The 13877-nt window shown below is 33.6% G+C and overlaps 1 protein-coding gene across 2 annotated transcripts in view; it reads left to right on the forward strand.

Annotated features, from left to right (window-relative positions):
* LOC111051019 (zinc finger and BTB domain-containing protein 49) overlaps nt 1–13877 on the forward strand; it is a 101915-nt gene that overhangs the window by 33809 nt on the left and 54229 nt on the right. For both annotated transcript variants that reach the window (XM_039442555.1, XM_039442560.1), the window contains one exon: nt 10540–10695. In XM_039442555.1, coding sequence (XP_039298489.1) covers nt 10555–10695 — 141 coding nt within the window. In that variant the 5' untranslated portion in view covers nt 10540–10554. The remainder of the gene's footprint in view (nt 1–10539; nt 10696–13877) is intronic.

Consider the following 13877-nt stretch of genomic DNA (forward strand, 5'->3'; position numbering starts at 1 on the left):
AATTTATATAATGCGATGTATGCTTCTATTAATATTTTCTGATGCTATTAATATTTTCTGATAGTATTAATATTTTCTAATCGTAATATTTATTCTGATGCCCACCCAGTCCCAAAACGAATAAATGGAACTAATTCTCCAAAAGAGCAAGCTCGAGCTTGGAGTAGCGGTAGCCGAACTTCCGCAAGCTAATAACAACTTAAACATTCTTATAATGAACATGAGAAATCGATAAATATCATTATATAAGAGTTTAATACAAGGGTAAGCCTAAGAATAAGAATCGATTCCTTTCAAGCTTCTTATTTAAAATGGCTTTCATCTCCCGTTATGTTTTTCAACTGGATTTGACTTATCCATATTCACTTCCAACCTCTACGAGACATAAATCTTGCATTGGATTCACGTAAGTCTCCAAGAAAGTACATAAATAAGTAAATTACTATTCTGGATGGAAGAAGGGTTTGCTGCTCATAAGCATGATAAATTTTCATGTTTGGAAAGACAGCTTCGTACTTATTCTAGAATTAATTCTTATCCCTTTTGTCAATAATTCATCTCTCCAGTAGTCTTGCAAATTTGATTGATGATTAGACCCACGACTGGTTCCAGTTCTACCAGTTCTGTGATAGAGTATCTATAAGCCTGATATTAATATTCTCTTACTATATTAAGAACAATACATTTACATACTGTAATATGTGATAACTTTTAAGAAACTGCATAGGCATTGCTTATGGTTTGATCTTTTTCTATCTTGGTCCAAATTTATCGAGTTGATGAGCTCCAAGTGTTATTTGTTTAAGATTATTATGAAATATATCAAGGCAACCTGATTGTTTGATGAACATTTTTTAAATAGTGGTAATTTTCAAAAACTTCTACTTCGGAATTGCAAAATCATTTTGAAGATAAGATAAATTATTGAATGTGAGCGATGAATAATTGAATAATTACAAGCAGCTCATACACTAATGCATGACACGCGTAGAAAAGATATTTCCTAAGTTCCGTAGTCATTCATTATTCTTGGAATTACCAAGCTTTGTAATTATTATGGAGCTGTTACTATTAAGGAAATTGATTGTTACTAACAATTCTCAAAAGCAATTTCACAATTTTCGATATTTTTTAAAAAGTCCATTTAAATTGATAACATTTTTATGGCTCATGAATAGCCTACAAACACTTGTCACTTCTATCAGGTTTAGTTATTCAATGAAATTTCTGTCACATAGTCAACAAAATATCGTTGAAAAATATTGTGCATTAGTTTAGCTACAGATCGAAATAACAATTTATGACAGCTAAAAAATCTTTCTCACCAATAAATACGGAATTTCCAATTGGGTTTGTCATCCAATGCAATCAATCAAAAGAGTATTAGCGATTTTTATGTTATCGATTATATTCTATTATATTTCCAATATTATTATTATTAGAGAATCAGTAATCTTTCGGGGAATGATTAATTCCAATAAAAGAAGTATATTTAATGTGTGTGATTCTTGAATTATACTTCACGTATCCTCCAGGATTGTATTCTATTTGTAAAACATCTAAATAATTCATCATAATCACATTGCAAGATGCAGGAGTGGGAATTAGTGTAATATTCTATTACGACGTCCACATGCTTAGTTCAAAATGTGACCGTTCCTTTCAACCCTAAAGTATTCAGTTCAATAATGCCAGTGAATCTCCTGGTATAATGTAATTTGGAGGTGGATTCCAATGGAATTGGTAGATAGCACAGAAGCTTTCTTTAGTTTGATTGCAATAGCAGTAAGTGATTAGTTTCCATATCCCATTCAGTACGATGATGAACACAATTCTGTGACGTTAACAGCTTGTGGTTTGTTTCCAATCAGATTTTAAGTTCTTATCATAGCTAACTGCATTTTATCGGAAACCGTGATTAATGCATGTTTGGGACATTGAACGACTAGTTTTGTGTTGGAAAAAAGAGTGGTGTAGGAATTCGGCAAGTGAAGTTATAAGTTGCGAATAGTTGGCAATGTGCCTCGTCCTAGCCGTGGCAGCAGAGCAGGGTCAGCGAAGAGTCGTCGAACTCTAATAATACGTACTTTTGACATGACTAACGTTATCCTATCCAATTTAACACCTTTGCTTCAATATTTTTCTTTCTTTTACACCAGGATACGAAATGAACTTATATTATGGTTTGATTTGAATGAAGAGACTCACAATCAATTTATTGTCGAGAACTAGCAGTACAAAAAGTTGATTATTATTGCAGTGGTGTAGTGGCAAATGTTCCAGTATGAGACTTCCAATAATATATTTGTCAAATCATAAAGAGGTTCGTATTTTTTTGTGGTTAGTGCTGCTCATGTATTGTTTTATGATATAGCTTATAACAATAAATTAATATGACATGATGAGTAGGTCTACTCATCGATAAATTTTCAATTTGTTTACTGTGTAAACTGTGAAAAACTTTTTTCCCGCACCTCTACACCACTGTTCAATATACTAGAAGAATGTTTGGCTTCGTGATAACCAAGACTCCTGAACCAGATTCGTGAATGGATTTTCTATAAGTGAACGTGTGAATATCAAGCCAGATTATTCAATATAGCAAACCAATAACCGCAATATCACCCACTCCAATTCTCAGAGATTACGGCTGAAACCATTATAAAAATCATACACTTTCTTGAATGAATATTTACTCTCTTTCTTTGAACTCTCACTCTGGGCAGCTCCAACCATTTGGGATAAACTGATCATTCCTACTCAAATTTAACTGATCACGGATTGACATAGATATTCTTCGTGTAGTCTCGCATTTGTAGATAATCTTCCACTGTAGGTCATCAATCATATTACATAGGATACTTGAGTCTCACGTGAGGATGAGCGGTTTTCGGTTGTCAAGAACGAAAACGTCGAGTCCATTGTCTTATTACCCACGCATGATCCATGTAAACTTCAACGTTCGCATAGAAGTTTCAAACTATTTCAGAAATCTTGAAATTTGCTAAGAATAAAGCATCAATCACCTGCTGGATTACTGAAAACTAATTTCTTCGCTATGTAAGGTTCATTGTACATGTGAAAATTGCATTCTCAACAAATTCATATCTGTGCATGTTCTCATTCACGATCGTTTGGGATACTCAAGTAACTGAAATGAACGTTGTTTACTATTCCGAAACAGCAATAACGTCTTGAGCCTCACCTGAAAGCACTAAAACTAAACTATAATTACTTGAGTCTTGACGAGCGATGCTCTGACTCTCCGTAACTGGGATTCTTTTTATCCGTAATTAGACGCCCAACGAAGGCCCGATGCGATAAGAAAACAATTTAAAAAAATACAATTACACAATTACCCTATGTACTCTGTTGCCACTCGCAAAAAACACGCTTGTTAAAATTTTAATGACGGCTCATTTATTATTGGTTATTGGCTGTAGTAATTGTTGGATGTGCCTCAGAAAATTACTGATGCAACATTGTTGTTTGTAGTTTTTGCTAGATTTATGTTATCGACTATGTGCAACAAAAAGTAGACGGCCTACTGAAGAAGATAGTAGCTTCATGAAATGATAATGCTAGTTTACAGTTAAGAGCATAAACTGAAATATATAAACCGTATTTGTAAAACATCTACAAAAATATGTTTTGATAAATGTTGGAAGCGAGTATAGGAGCAAAGGTATAGTATTATAATGATATACATTGCATACATATATCTCAATTATGAGATTTGAAAAAATAAACTACAGTACTAACAATAACAATTGATTTCGTAGCCTATGAAATAAAGCTTTCAAATGATTAATCATTTATCTCGGGAAGATGCTCTAAAAAAAATTAAATTACCTTAAGTTGAGTAGGTGGCTTCAATCATTTTGATTTTCTACAACCTCTTCCAGTTTTCCCCAACCATTCTGTTTCCATTAGGATTTCCAAGCTATAAGCAATTGATGAGATTATGATCACTATATGCGTTGAAAGTATTTTTAAAATTTTGGACTTATCAATAGAACTCACTTCAAATATCTGATTCCTTCTGTTCAATAGTCGAATATTCACGATATTCAACCATTCCAATAGTTGAATTGCAGAAGAAAATTTATAAGATTATCATGTTATGAATTCATTATTTTCATCAATTATAACGTTGAACATTATCTTTACTAATCCGAAAATATCCAACTCGTACAATCGCAGTAGTTGATGAAGTTATAACTTATATCTTATAGAATAAAATCAGACTTTAGCCTATCATAGCTTATTTCATGAAATATCAATAATAACGAAAATTTATGGTTTTTACCAAATTTATTTGAAAATATTGTAAATATCATAAAGCATCAATTGTGAAGCTATGAGTAAAGCTACATGGAGAGTCCTGATGAAAAAATCCTGAATCCTGTCTTTGTATCAAGCCATTAGGTGGGTTATGAACCAGCTAGAAGTGCCCTGATATATATTAACAGATTTGGTTTCACGGGGTCATCCGACCAACGTGATTACTAGATAATTTGCTGAAAAGGTAACCAGTTTGGATTTGAATGAATAATTCTATAACTTCACAGTTTTGGATTTGAAATCATGAATTTCTACGTTCAATCAGAACTAAGTTGCTAGAATTAATGTTCATTAAAATTTTCCAATAAAAAAATCATGATTCCATATGTTTTGAGAATGTTAAAGATGTTTTAGCGTTGTTACAGTTATGTTGCGTCCGCGCCAAGTGGCCGTTTTGAGTTTCGCTAGTGTTGAGGTTGGATTGGATGTTGAACTAAAACAGCGACAAACGTCAGTGGTCAGTGCCTGAGCCAAAGCCTGACGTCTTTAGCGGTTGACGCACCTGTAGGCCTGTCGCCCGTAGGCGTATAGCGAGCCAGCCGAATTTTGGCAACTGGGCCGAATTTTTAAAAGCTTCCGTGTGAATCTTGATCGCGCCCGTGTTCGAATAGTATTCAGGGAGAGAAATGAAGAGAGTGAGGGAGAGAAAGGAAGAAAGTGACTGGGAGGCAGTGAGAGAGAACGACAGAGAGTGAGAGAGAGTGTAATAAGTAATAAATACTAATAAGTTTTGTAAATCGCAAGAGAGAGTTGAGAGTGAGAAGGAAAAGTAAAGCTTACATAAAGAACAAGAAATCCGTGGAAATAAAGGAAAAATGAGAGACAAATTTGTGGAAGAGAAGAAAGAGGGAAATAGAGGATGAAACATAAAGGGGGTGAGAGAGTGGAGTAACAAGATAAATTAAATAAATGAAGCAGACGTGGATGGACTAGAGGAAGAGAGTGAAAAGTTAAAGGAGTAGAAGAAAGAGAAGCAAGTACAGGGGTGAAAGAGAGTCAGTCAGAGGAATTTTGGCAGGTTGAGGTAGGTATTTGGGAAGTGAGAGGAAGATGATGATAAAGGAGAGAGGAGATGAAGAGGATATAAGGAGATACAAAGGAAGTTAGCTGGAAAAATGAGACAATGAGAAAAATAGATGTGAGAATGAGGAAATGATCGGTGGAAAGTGGATGTGAGACGGGATAATGGAGGGAGAATTGAAGAAGAGATAAATCGTAGAGTTATTGGAAGAGAAAAAAATAGAATTATGAGAAGGAAGAAAGAGGAGAAAGAGAAATGTGTGATTTGAAGAATAAAATCATAGAATGCAGGAATCGCATGTTTTGATTGAATGTAGAATGGAAGAAAATTTGAGAATTTGATAGGAGAAAGACAAGAAATAAAAGAAGGGAGTGGAAAGTTTGAAAAATACGTCTAATACTATTATTCAGCTCTTACTGTAGTCAGCGATTATTAGTGAAGCACAGAGAATCCCCAAAATCAATTACATCTACTGTTGACTACTTTAAATAGTTAGCACTGTATATCTATACTAGTAATTATATGTGAGTTAAAATCCATTATTGCCAAGGTTACTGATTATATTGGCATCGCAGTATGATTGTGTATAGATTGCTTAAAACGCGCCAAACGCAAGTTCAACGTCAATAAGGCTTTTTCTGCCATGGCAAATCGACAGAGATGGGTCAGTTCTGTGTCGAAGTGACCCAGCTAATGTCAACTTTTACTTTTCCAGGTGTGTGGGCTCAGTTAACTATTATTTCTGAATGTGGTGTTGAGTTTATCAAAAGAAGTGAGCATGTCTGAACTGAAGTGATGAATTATTATCTTATAGTGATGAAGAAAAGTGTTTTAAATTGAGAAGTAATGAAAAATTTGGTTGTTTTTCGAGTTATGTTCCTTTTGCTGTATAATTTAATCGTTCTTGGGAAACTCTAGAACACTAATGAATTGCAATTTCATGAATAATAGCAATATAGTATTTCTTGAGAGAGATAAATAAATTCATGCAGGTTGAGATGAAAATCTAAAAAAATGTATGCGATTGACAGAATAATGAACTGCATAGATTGCGGAAATTGTGTTTATGTTATAGATTATGGGAATGTGTAGTTCTATTTCCAATAGAATGTCATTTAATATTATGTATAACTAGATTTTGATGATATAACATACGGGGTTTATTCGACAATTCGTTTTATCTCAATTTTTTATATAGCTGATATATATTTACATACCATCGCTAATACAATACTGAAATCCATTAATAGTATTTTGATGTTTGGATATTATGCACAGTCTAAAAAAATTCAGTCTGTCATCACATCAGTCTTCAAAAAGTTGTATAATTTACCGTTAAGCCTGCTTTTCACTAGTAGAGTTAGTGGTCGAGTAACTGGCATACTAACTCTTCCAAGCTAACTCTACTCTACTTACTTGGTCGAGTAACTGTTTTCACTACAATTGAGAATAGTAGGTAAAGTGTGTTGTCCAGTGAACAGAACTAACCTTAAAATGTGATACGGAACTCTACTCTACTAGCTCGAGACGGGAAGGCTAGTGGTAGAGTACTATCCCACTCTACTCTACTAAAAACTAGTACTCTACCATGACTCTACTCTACCATGAACGTTTTCATTGGGAGTTTTCACAAGATGTACTTGCCCAGGGAACTCTACCACTAACTCTACTAATGAAAACTGGGCTTTATCAATATTTTCAAAATGCCAAAGAAGGCCGTTATGTATCATAGATGATTTCTATTCTAATCCTAATGAGATCCAAATTCAATTTAAATGTTCTTGTATTGACTTGTGCTATTTATAAAAAGTACAGTGACTGAGATTCTAAAATAGATCAAATTTTTTATATAAAATTTAATAGTAAAATTGAACTTAATAGTTCAAAAATTCAAGTATATATCTAATTACCTCTGATACAATATGTCTTTAAATGAATATGTTTGCTCTATTATCCTGAATTACTAACTGAATCCCATAAGAATAGATTCAACTTCAAAATTGCTGCTCTTTGTACTCGTATTGGATCGAAGCAAAGAGGTAAGGAATTTATAAATGATAACATTAATTGACTGTAACATTGCAGTTCCAAACAGTTACAAAATAGCTCTATTCTATCACCGGATAAGAACGATTCTCCAGGATATAACTGATTTGTTTCAACTGTTCAGGTGGGCAGATTCGTTTTTTATGTTGGCAATTTCATTATGCTTCATCGCTTTGTTCAATTGTATTTCCTCTCGATTGATAGATTTGAAAGAAACTCTTCTTCAAAAGCGATCAAGTTGTAAGATTCACCCTTCACAGATCCTTCAAAGATGTTGCTAGTTGCTCTCATTTGGTGAAATCATAAAATAGCGCATAATAAGAATGAAGAGACGTTAACGATATAATCAAGAAACCGATGAATAATTGTTGACTTAGGAAGTAAAGAGGTCAGAAAATTAATTGGACTCCAACAACTGTTTACGAATTCTATTTATTATCCACCCAACCTTTTATGAAAAGATCTGAACTTGACTGGAGAACAAAACATTGAAATGATCAATGTAACACTTCCAGAACTACATAATCCAGTCAGTACACTCATATCAACTCTTAGACGCTCGTCTGAGTTTCAAAAGTCAATGTTAGCAAGTGGATTGAACTTTTTTTGGATAATAGTACTTTTTTTAGTCAACTCCCAGTTCTAAGGCTGACGAACCACAAGCTCATTCTTCAGTTATTGCAAGTTGGTGTTCAATGTTCTGCATAGTTTACAATATTGCTATTGGTTATTAAGCAACGGTTCCGAACATTTCGTATCAGAGTTCAATCCCCAAAATTCATATAGCACCGTTGAAGAAAAACGTTCGATATAGGCTACTTACCGTTTCATTGGGGTGAACAAGCTGAATAACAAAGCAAGTGTTTCGTACACTACTCATGTGTATTCTGATACACTCATATCTGAGTTCTGAATAATGACGAGTAAATTATTGTTTACTGTGTTATGGTATTCATCATGTTATAAGAGCTTCAACCAAACACGAATAACTCGCATTATTCCTAATGCCAATTCTTCGAGGCTCAAAAGAAATGCCTGTGAATGCAAAGTTATCGCAAACTGGTCTATTATTCGCGGACCATTTCAAAAACTCTGGCAGCAGAATTGCGTGGTGCGCCTCCGAAATTGGGACTGACTGGTTTATTTTTAGAATGAGGCCCCTTATTTCGCGAACCTTCCCACACCTTACGAAAACCGGCGTTGTAGCTCACACTTTTGCGTATTTTTCCGCAGCGATAGAAACCTATTTGCAGAATAAATAATCTAGGCGTTTACAGTTGGATCTTTTACTCGAGAGCTTATAACTTTCTTCGTTTGTTTTTGAAATCTCCCATAATCTAGTTTCTCAAGTATTTAATACATATTTCGTCTATAGTCATACAGGAAAATTAGTGATACTTGAATCCCTATTTTTCTCTTAGTGACAAACTCGTATATTATTTAAATCAATTTCTTGAATTATTGATAATTTGTTGAGAGGTTGTCTTTTTTATCTTTGAATAGAGTTCATCCCATTTGTACTGTCAATGATAAAAAATATTTAAACAAATTATGTCACTCTCAACTAAAAAAGCTCTCACAGAAAAACATTCTTCTTTATGTCCTGTCAAATTGTTTAATCTGTTGTAATTATTTTTCAATCCACTATACTTGTCATATTCAAATCATTTTTTTCTATTCACTGTGATATATAACGAATAAAATGGAAGGAGTTTTGAAATACCGGTACCAGTTTAAAATAATTGAGTAGGATCCTTTCTTTGTATCAATGCTTTGTCCATCACAACATATATTCTATTGCCAACATAATTTAAAAATCAGCATTAAATCAATGATAGTAAATAAAGATTTATGAAAATTAAAAAAAAAACTTATTACTGGTATTTTACATGATTCAAGTGAGAAAATCAATCATAATATATCATATTTGGAATGTAAATGTATTTTGATAATATAAATTATTCACTGCTTCATTCAACTGAATTGACTTATGCTTAATCATTGTTTTGTAAAATATATACCTTTTTGCTAATCGACCAACTATTCACTAATACTAATAACTAATTTTTAATGATCAAAAATTTGAGAATTTCTAATATGAAATTTTAATAAAAAATATTATATAAAACTGATTATTATTATTAATAAGATAACATCGTTTAGTAACACTATAATTTCTCATTTAAACAGCCTTGCCAGAAAACAAAATGTATGAGCTCTGGAAGGTTAAAAGAATAAATAAATCTGTACATTAAATCTATGAATCTTTCACATTTGAATATCAGTAGGGTTTAGGTGCATGAACATCACTAAATATGAATAAAATCTTCACTTTCACAATATCGTCTTCCATCCATTCCATCAATCACGTGGATCCTATCACTATAAACAAAGCCTGTATAACTGTAAACAAAGCCTGTAAACAAAGCCTATCACTATAAGCCTGTGGATCATATCACTATAAACAAAATAACATTTTTTTCAATAATTCGAATTATTTTTCTTCGCCCGGCTTTCACATCCTTGTGACTAACTCATCCATCTTATTCTAGATTGTCTAGAAAAACCTTGGTTGTCTGAAACGTGATTGCAGCTTTGCAATCGAATAAGATTCCAAACTGGATTCTGCAGTCCTTCTTTCTATTTTTTCTCGAGAAACAGAAACATGGATTGCCAGGTGATAATGTGATCAATCAAGGACAAAACAATTAATCAAATCTCAAAATCAAGGACAAAACCATAATAATTGAACCATGTTCAGTCATGGACAATATATGCTACATCATGGATGGTTTAGGATATTATGCAATTCCTTGATCTTTCACTATGTCATTACGAACGGATAGAACTCATGTCAATTTCTATGGTATCTCATTTTTTTGGTATCCATCCATTTCATTCCTATAACAGACAACTCTAACTTGAATGTTTTGATCCATCAATATTTTTGTAAATACAGTGTATTTAAAATTATCTCCCATTATTGGAATACAGTATGTTCGAAGTTGTAATTGATTACCGTACAAATGCAATTTCGTTAATCTACTCGTATATCAAGATAAGCGTGAGAATAGCATAGCATAGCAGCAAAGTGAGTGATGTGAGTGTGTGGTGTTGTGTGTTGACAGGGCAGGATCACAGACATGGGAAGTGAGCATTACTGCCTGAGGTGGAACAATCATCAAAGCAATCTGTTAGGTGTGTTCAGTCAGCTGCTGCAGGACGAGAGTTTGGTCGACGTCACTTTGGCCTGCTCGGAAGGGCTTTCCATACGCGCCCACAAGGTAGGCCTAATTCAGCCACTCATTCATTCACTATCTCATTTTGTCAATAATCAATCCATCAATCGCTAGAATTCTGATTTGAATGTGGATTTCATTCAGAAAAACAACCAAAACATTGCGTTCTTTTATATTTCTATATTGATCCCGTTTTTTACTTTCCTTGTCCTATCACCATGGGTAAGGAAAGTATTGCTTTCCGAAAAAAATTAAGGTACCCTGATTTATAGTTTACTATACGTTTCAAGGTCCCCTGATTCCAAGAACATGATTTTTGGGTGTTGTGTGTGTGTGTGTGTGTGTGTGTGTGTGTGTGTGTGTGTGTGTGTGTGTGTGTGTGTGTGTGTGTGTGTGTGTGTACATAGTTTGTTATAACTTACAAGAGAATAAAAAAAATATGAAAACTTTTATGAAATAAATTGGGTGAGCATAAATCGTTCGACAAGACGACAATACTTAGACCAGTTTGTGTGTATGTGTCTATGTGTGTGTGGTGTGTATGTCTGTGAACACGATAACTTTATTCCTAATTAACCGATTGACTTGGAATTTTAAACTTAAGGCCCTTATACCATGAGGATCCGACATGAAGAAATTCAATAAAATTACATTTAAAATGGCGGAAAATGACTAAAGAACATCTTTTTCATGGTTTTCTCGAAAACGGTTCTAACGATTTTCTTCAAATTTATACCCTGGATAATAATATAATAATATATCCTGGATAATTTATACCCTAAAGCTATTAATAAACTCTATCAACTAACATAAGTCTCATCTCTGGGAAAATTGCTGGAGCTCAGTAATATTCTTGAGAAAAATGGATTTTGTTGAATTTCTATCACGATTTTCTCGAAAATGACTTTTTCGATTTTTTAAAACCGATTTTTTAAAATTCACACCCTGTAAAGTTATTTATCAGCTCTATCAACTGGCATGAATCTCCTTCCTGGGAAACTAACAGGGGGTCCACCCCATCCTTGAGAAATTGACTATGTAACCTCCTTTTCGTGCATGAGGTAGGTAGGTAGAGCAGTTTATTCAAAAGAACACATATTCAAGATATTATTCACCTGTAGAACAGCTGTTTTGACGACTTTTTAAAAATCATCAAATTTCACAATTTACACATAAGAAAATCTTTCTGGAAACAATATAGTATGTACAAAAGTTTGATCAAATAGTTTTAAATGTGTAGCCGCCAATCGTCAAAATGAAAAAATCTCAGGAAATTTTTTCTCTAATTATTGATTTTTGGGATTTAAGCGCCTAAAGTTTAAGTGTAGATATTGAGCTCTGTTGATGGAATCTGTTATGTGAATAAAATGTGGGAGCCATTTCGCTTTTATATACTAACTATAACGATTGTAGATTGGCATAAACTTGAAATTTATGATTGTTCTAGATGTAGAATGCTACAGATGTGAAGTTGATCTTGAATCTTCTTGATATCTGTGAGATACTTTATACTTATCTATTTGCATTAGTGTTAATCTTTCACTTGAAATGCAGATGATTGATAGAACTTGCTGGAAATGTAAATTTCCCAAGTCCTCCTAGTCATAGCGTCTGCCTATCCTTATTGTTATTCTGAACCATGGATCGCCCAGTGAACTGCTAAACCCCAAAATCGCTCATGGGAGATCGCTCATCGGACGTAACCTTCTGATTCTAGGAACTTGTACTTATTAAATGAATAAGTGACCGATAACCACGCTCAGGGTGTAGCGCATAAAGCTGATAGATTGAATAAGCTATAATGCATTAATTGCATATCCTGAAGTCTATAAATACGGAATATTCAATACAATAGTACCTAATCGGCAGAAATACAAACGGGGACGAGATATTGATATGGCTAGGGTTAGGGAGAACTCACTTGGAGGTTTTGGTTAGGGGTTAGGGTTTAGCTTTAAAATTGGACCCAAATTCACAAGTGAATGAAAACATATTTTTGGAATAGTATATTAATCAAAAATTTGGAGAAGGAACTGTTTTGGGCTGTGCCTGTTTGTCCTTCCCCAATCATTTTAATAATTCATCCTTTGTATCCAAATAAATGAATGGCAATAGGCTAGAATTAATTTCAAGAATATTAGAACAATATCAAGAATTGTTAGAACATTTCAGAATTCAAAATTAAAAAGTTGGTTGGTTGGTTGGTTCGCTGAAGGGTATTGAATAAGTTTGAATTTTCATAGTCTATAGAGATGCTAGTAGAGGGGTGCTAGGTAACAAAACCCTATTTGGCTAAGAACTCTCAATCTCTAATCGATTTATCAATTAGTTTCTTGATTGCCACACATGTTAGTCCCCAGAATATGCACTGCTAAAATCGTTAAGCCCTGTATTATTTCCTTTAAATTACGTTTTTGGTACAAACTTTTATCGAAGGATCTTCTTCTTAGGGTGCCTGTCAGTTTTGAACGTTGGCGATCATATTGGCTATGATGACTTCGTTAGTTGCGATCCGGAACAATTGAGTGGAGGTTCTCCCAAGTCAGGCTCAAAGATTGGCCATTTTTATGAGAAGCACAAGGTTTTAAAGAAACAATTACACATATGACGACGTGAAACTTCGAAACGAACTATCATCACAATTCACAAATATCCTGAAAATCGATTAATGGGTTTGGCCGAGAATGCTTCACATACATACAAACAAAAGCGATTCCGGTCGAGTTCAAACATAGGCCTCACTATGCTCAGTCAACTAGAAAAACGAACAATATTTCAAGTTGAAAACTGTAATTATATAATTATCTCAGATTGACAAAATGAGAAACATCATAAAAGTCCAGGTAATGAATTTTAAGAAAAGGGTACCTACAGAAGGAAAAGTTTGGAAGACAATTTAGCAACTTTTGTAAGCAAAAATGCAACTTTTGAACCACCCTCATCCCGTTAGCACAAGTAGCTGCTGCGACCCGCGACAGTCATGGGGAAATTTGTAAACTTGTGAAATTATACATTAAATTGAAAATAAATTAATGTTCTATAAGCTCATAATCAGCATGGATTTTTTCCATAGATTTTTTTCAGAATTATACAAGCAAAAATAGCAGAAATTTTGAAGCGAACGTGTTTATTTAACAATGACACACCTTCAAGAGCGGATATCTCGAAAACTAGAAAATATATGGACACATTTACAAATTTAATATTGTATGAAACTATGAATAAAT

This window comes from Nilaparvata lugens, chromosome 1 (assembly GCF_014356525.2).
Source record: "Nilaparvata lugens isolate BPH chromosome 1, ASM1435652v1, whole genome shotgun sequence".
NCBI classification, from domain to species: domain Eukaryota; kingdom Metazoa; phylum Arthropoda; class Insecta; order Hemiptera; family Delphacidae; genus Nilaparvata; species Nilaparvata lugens.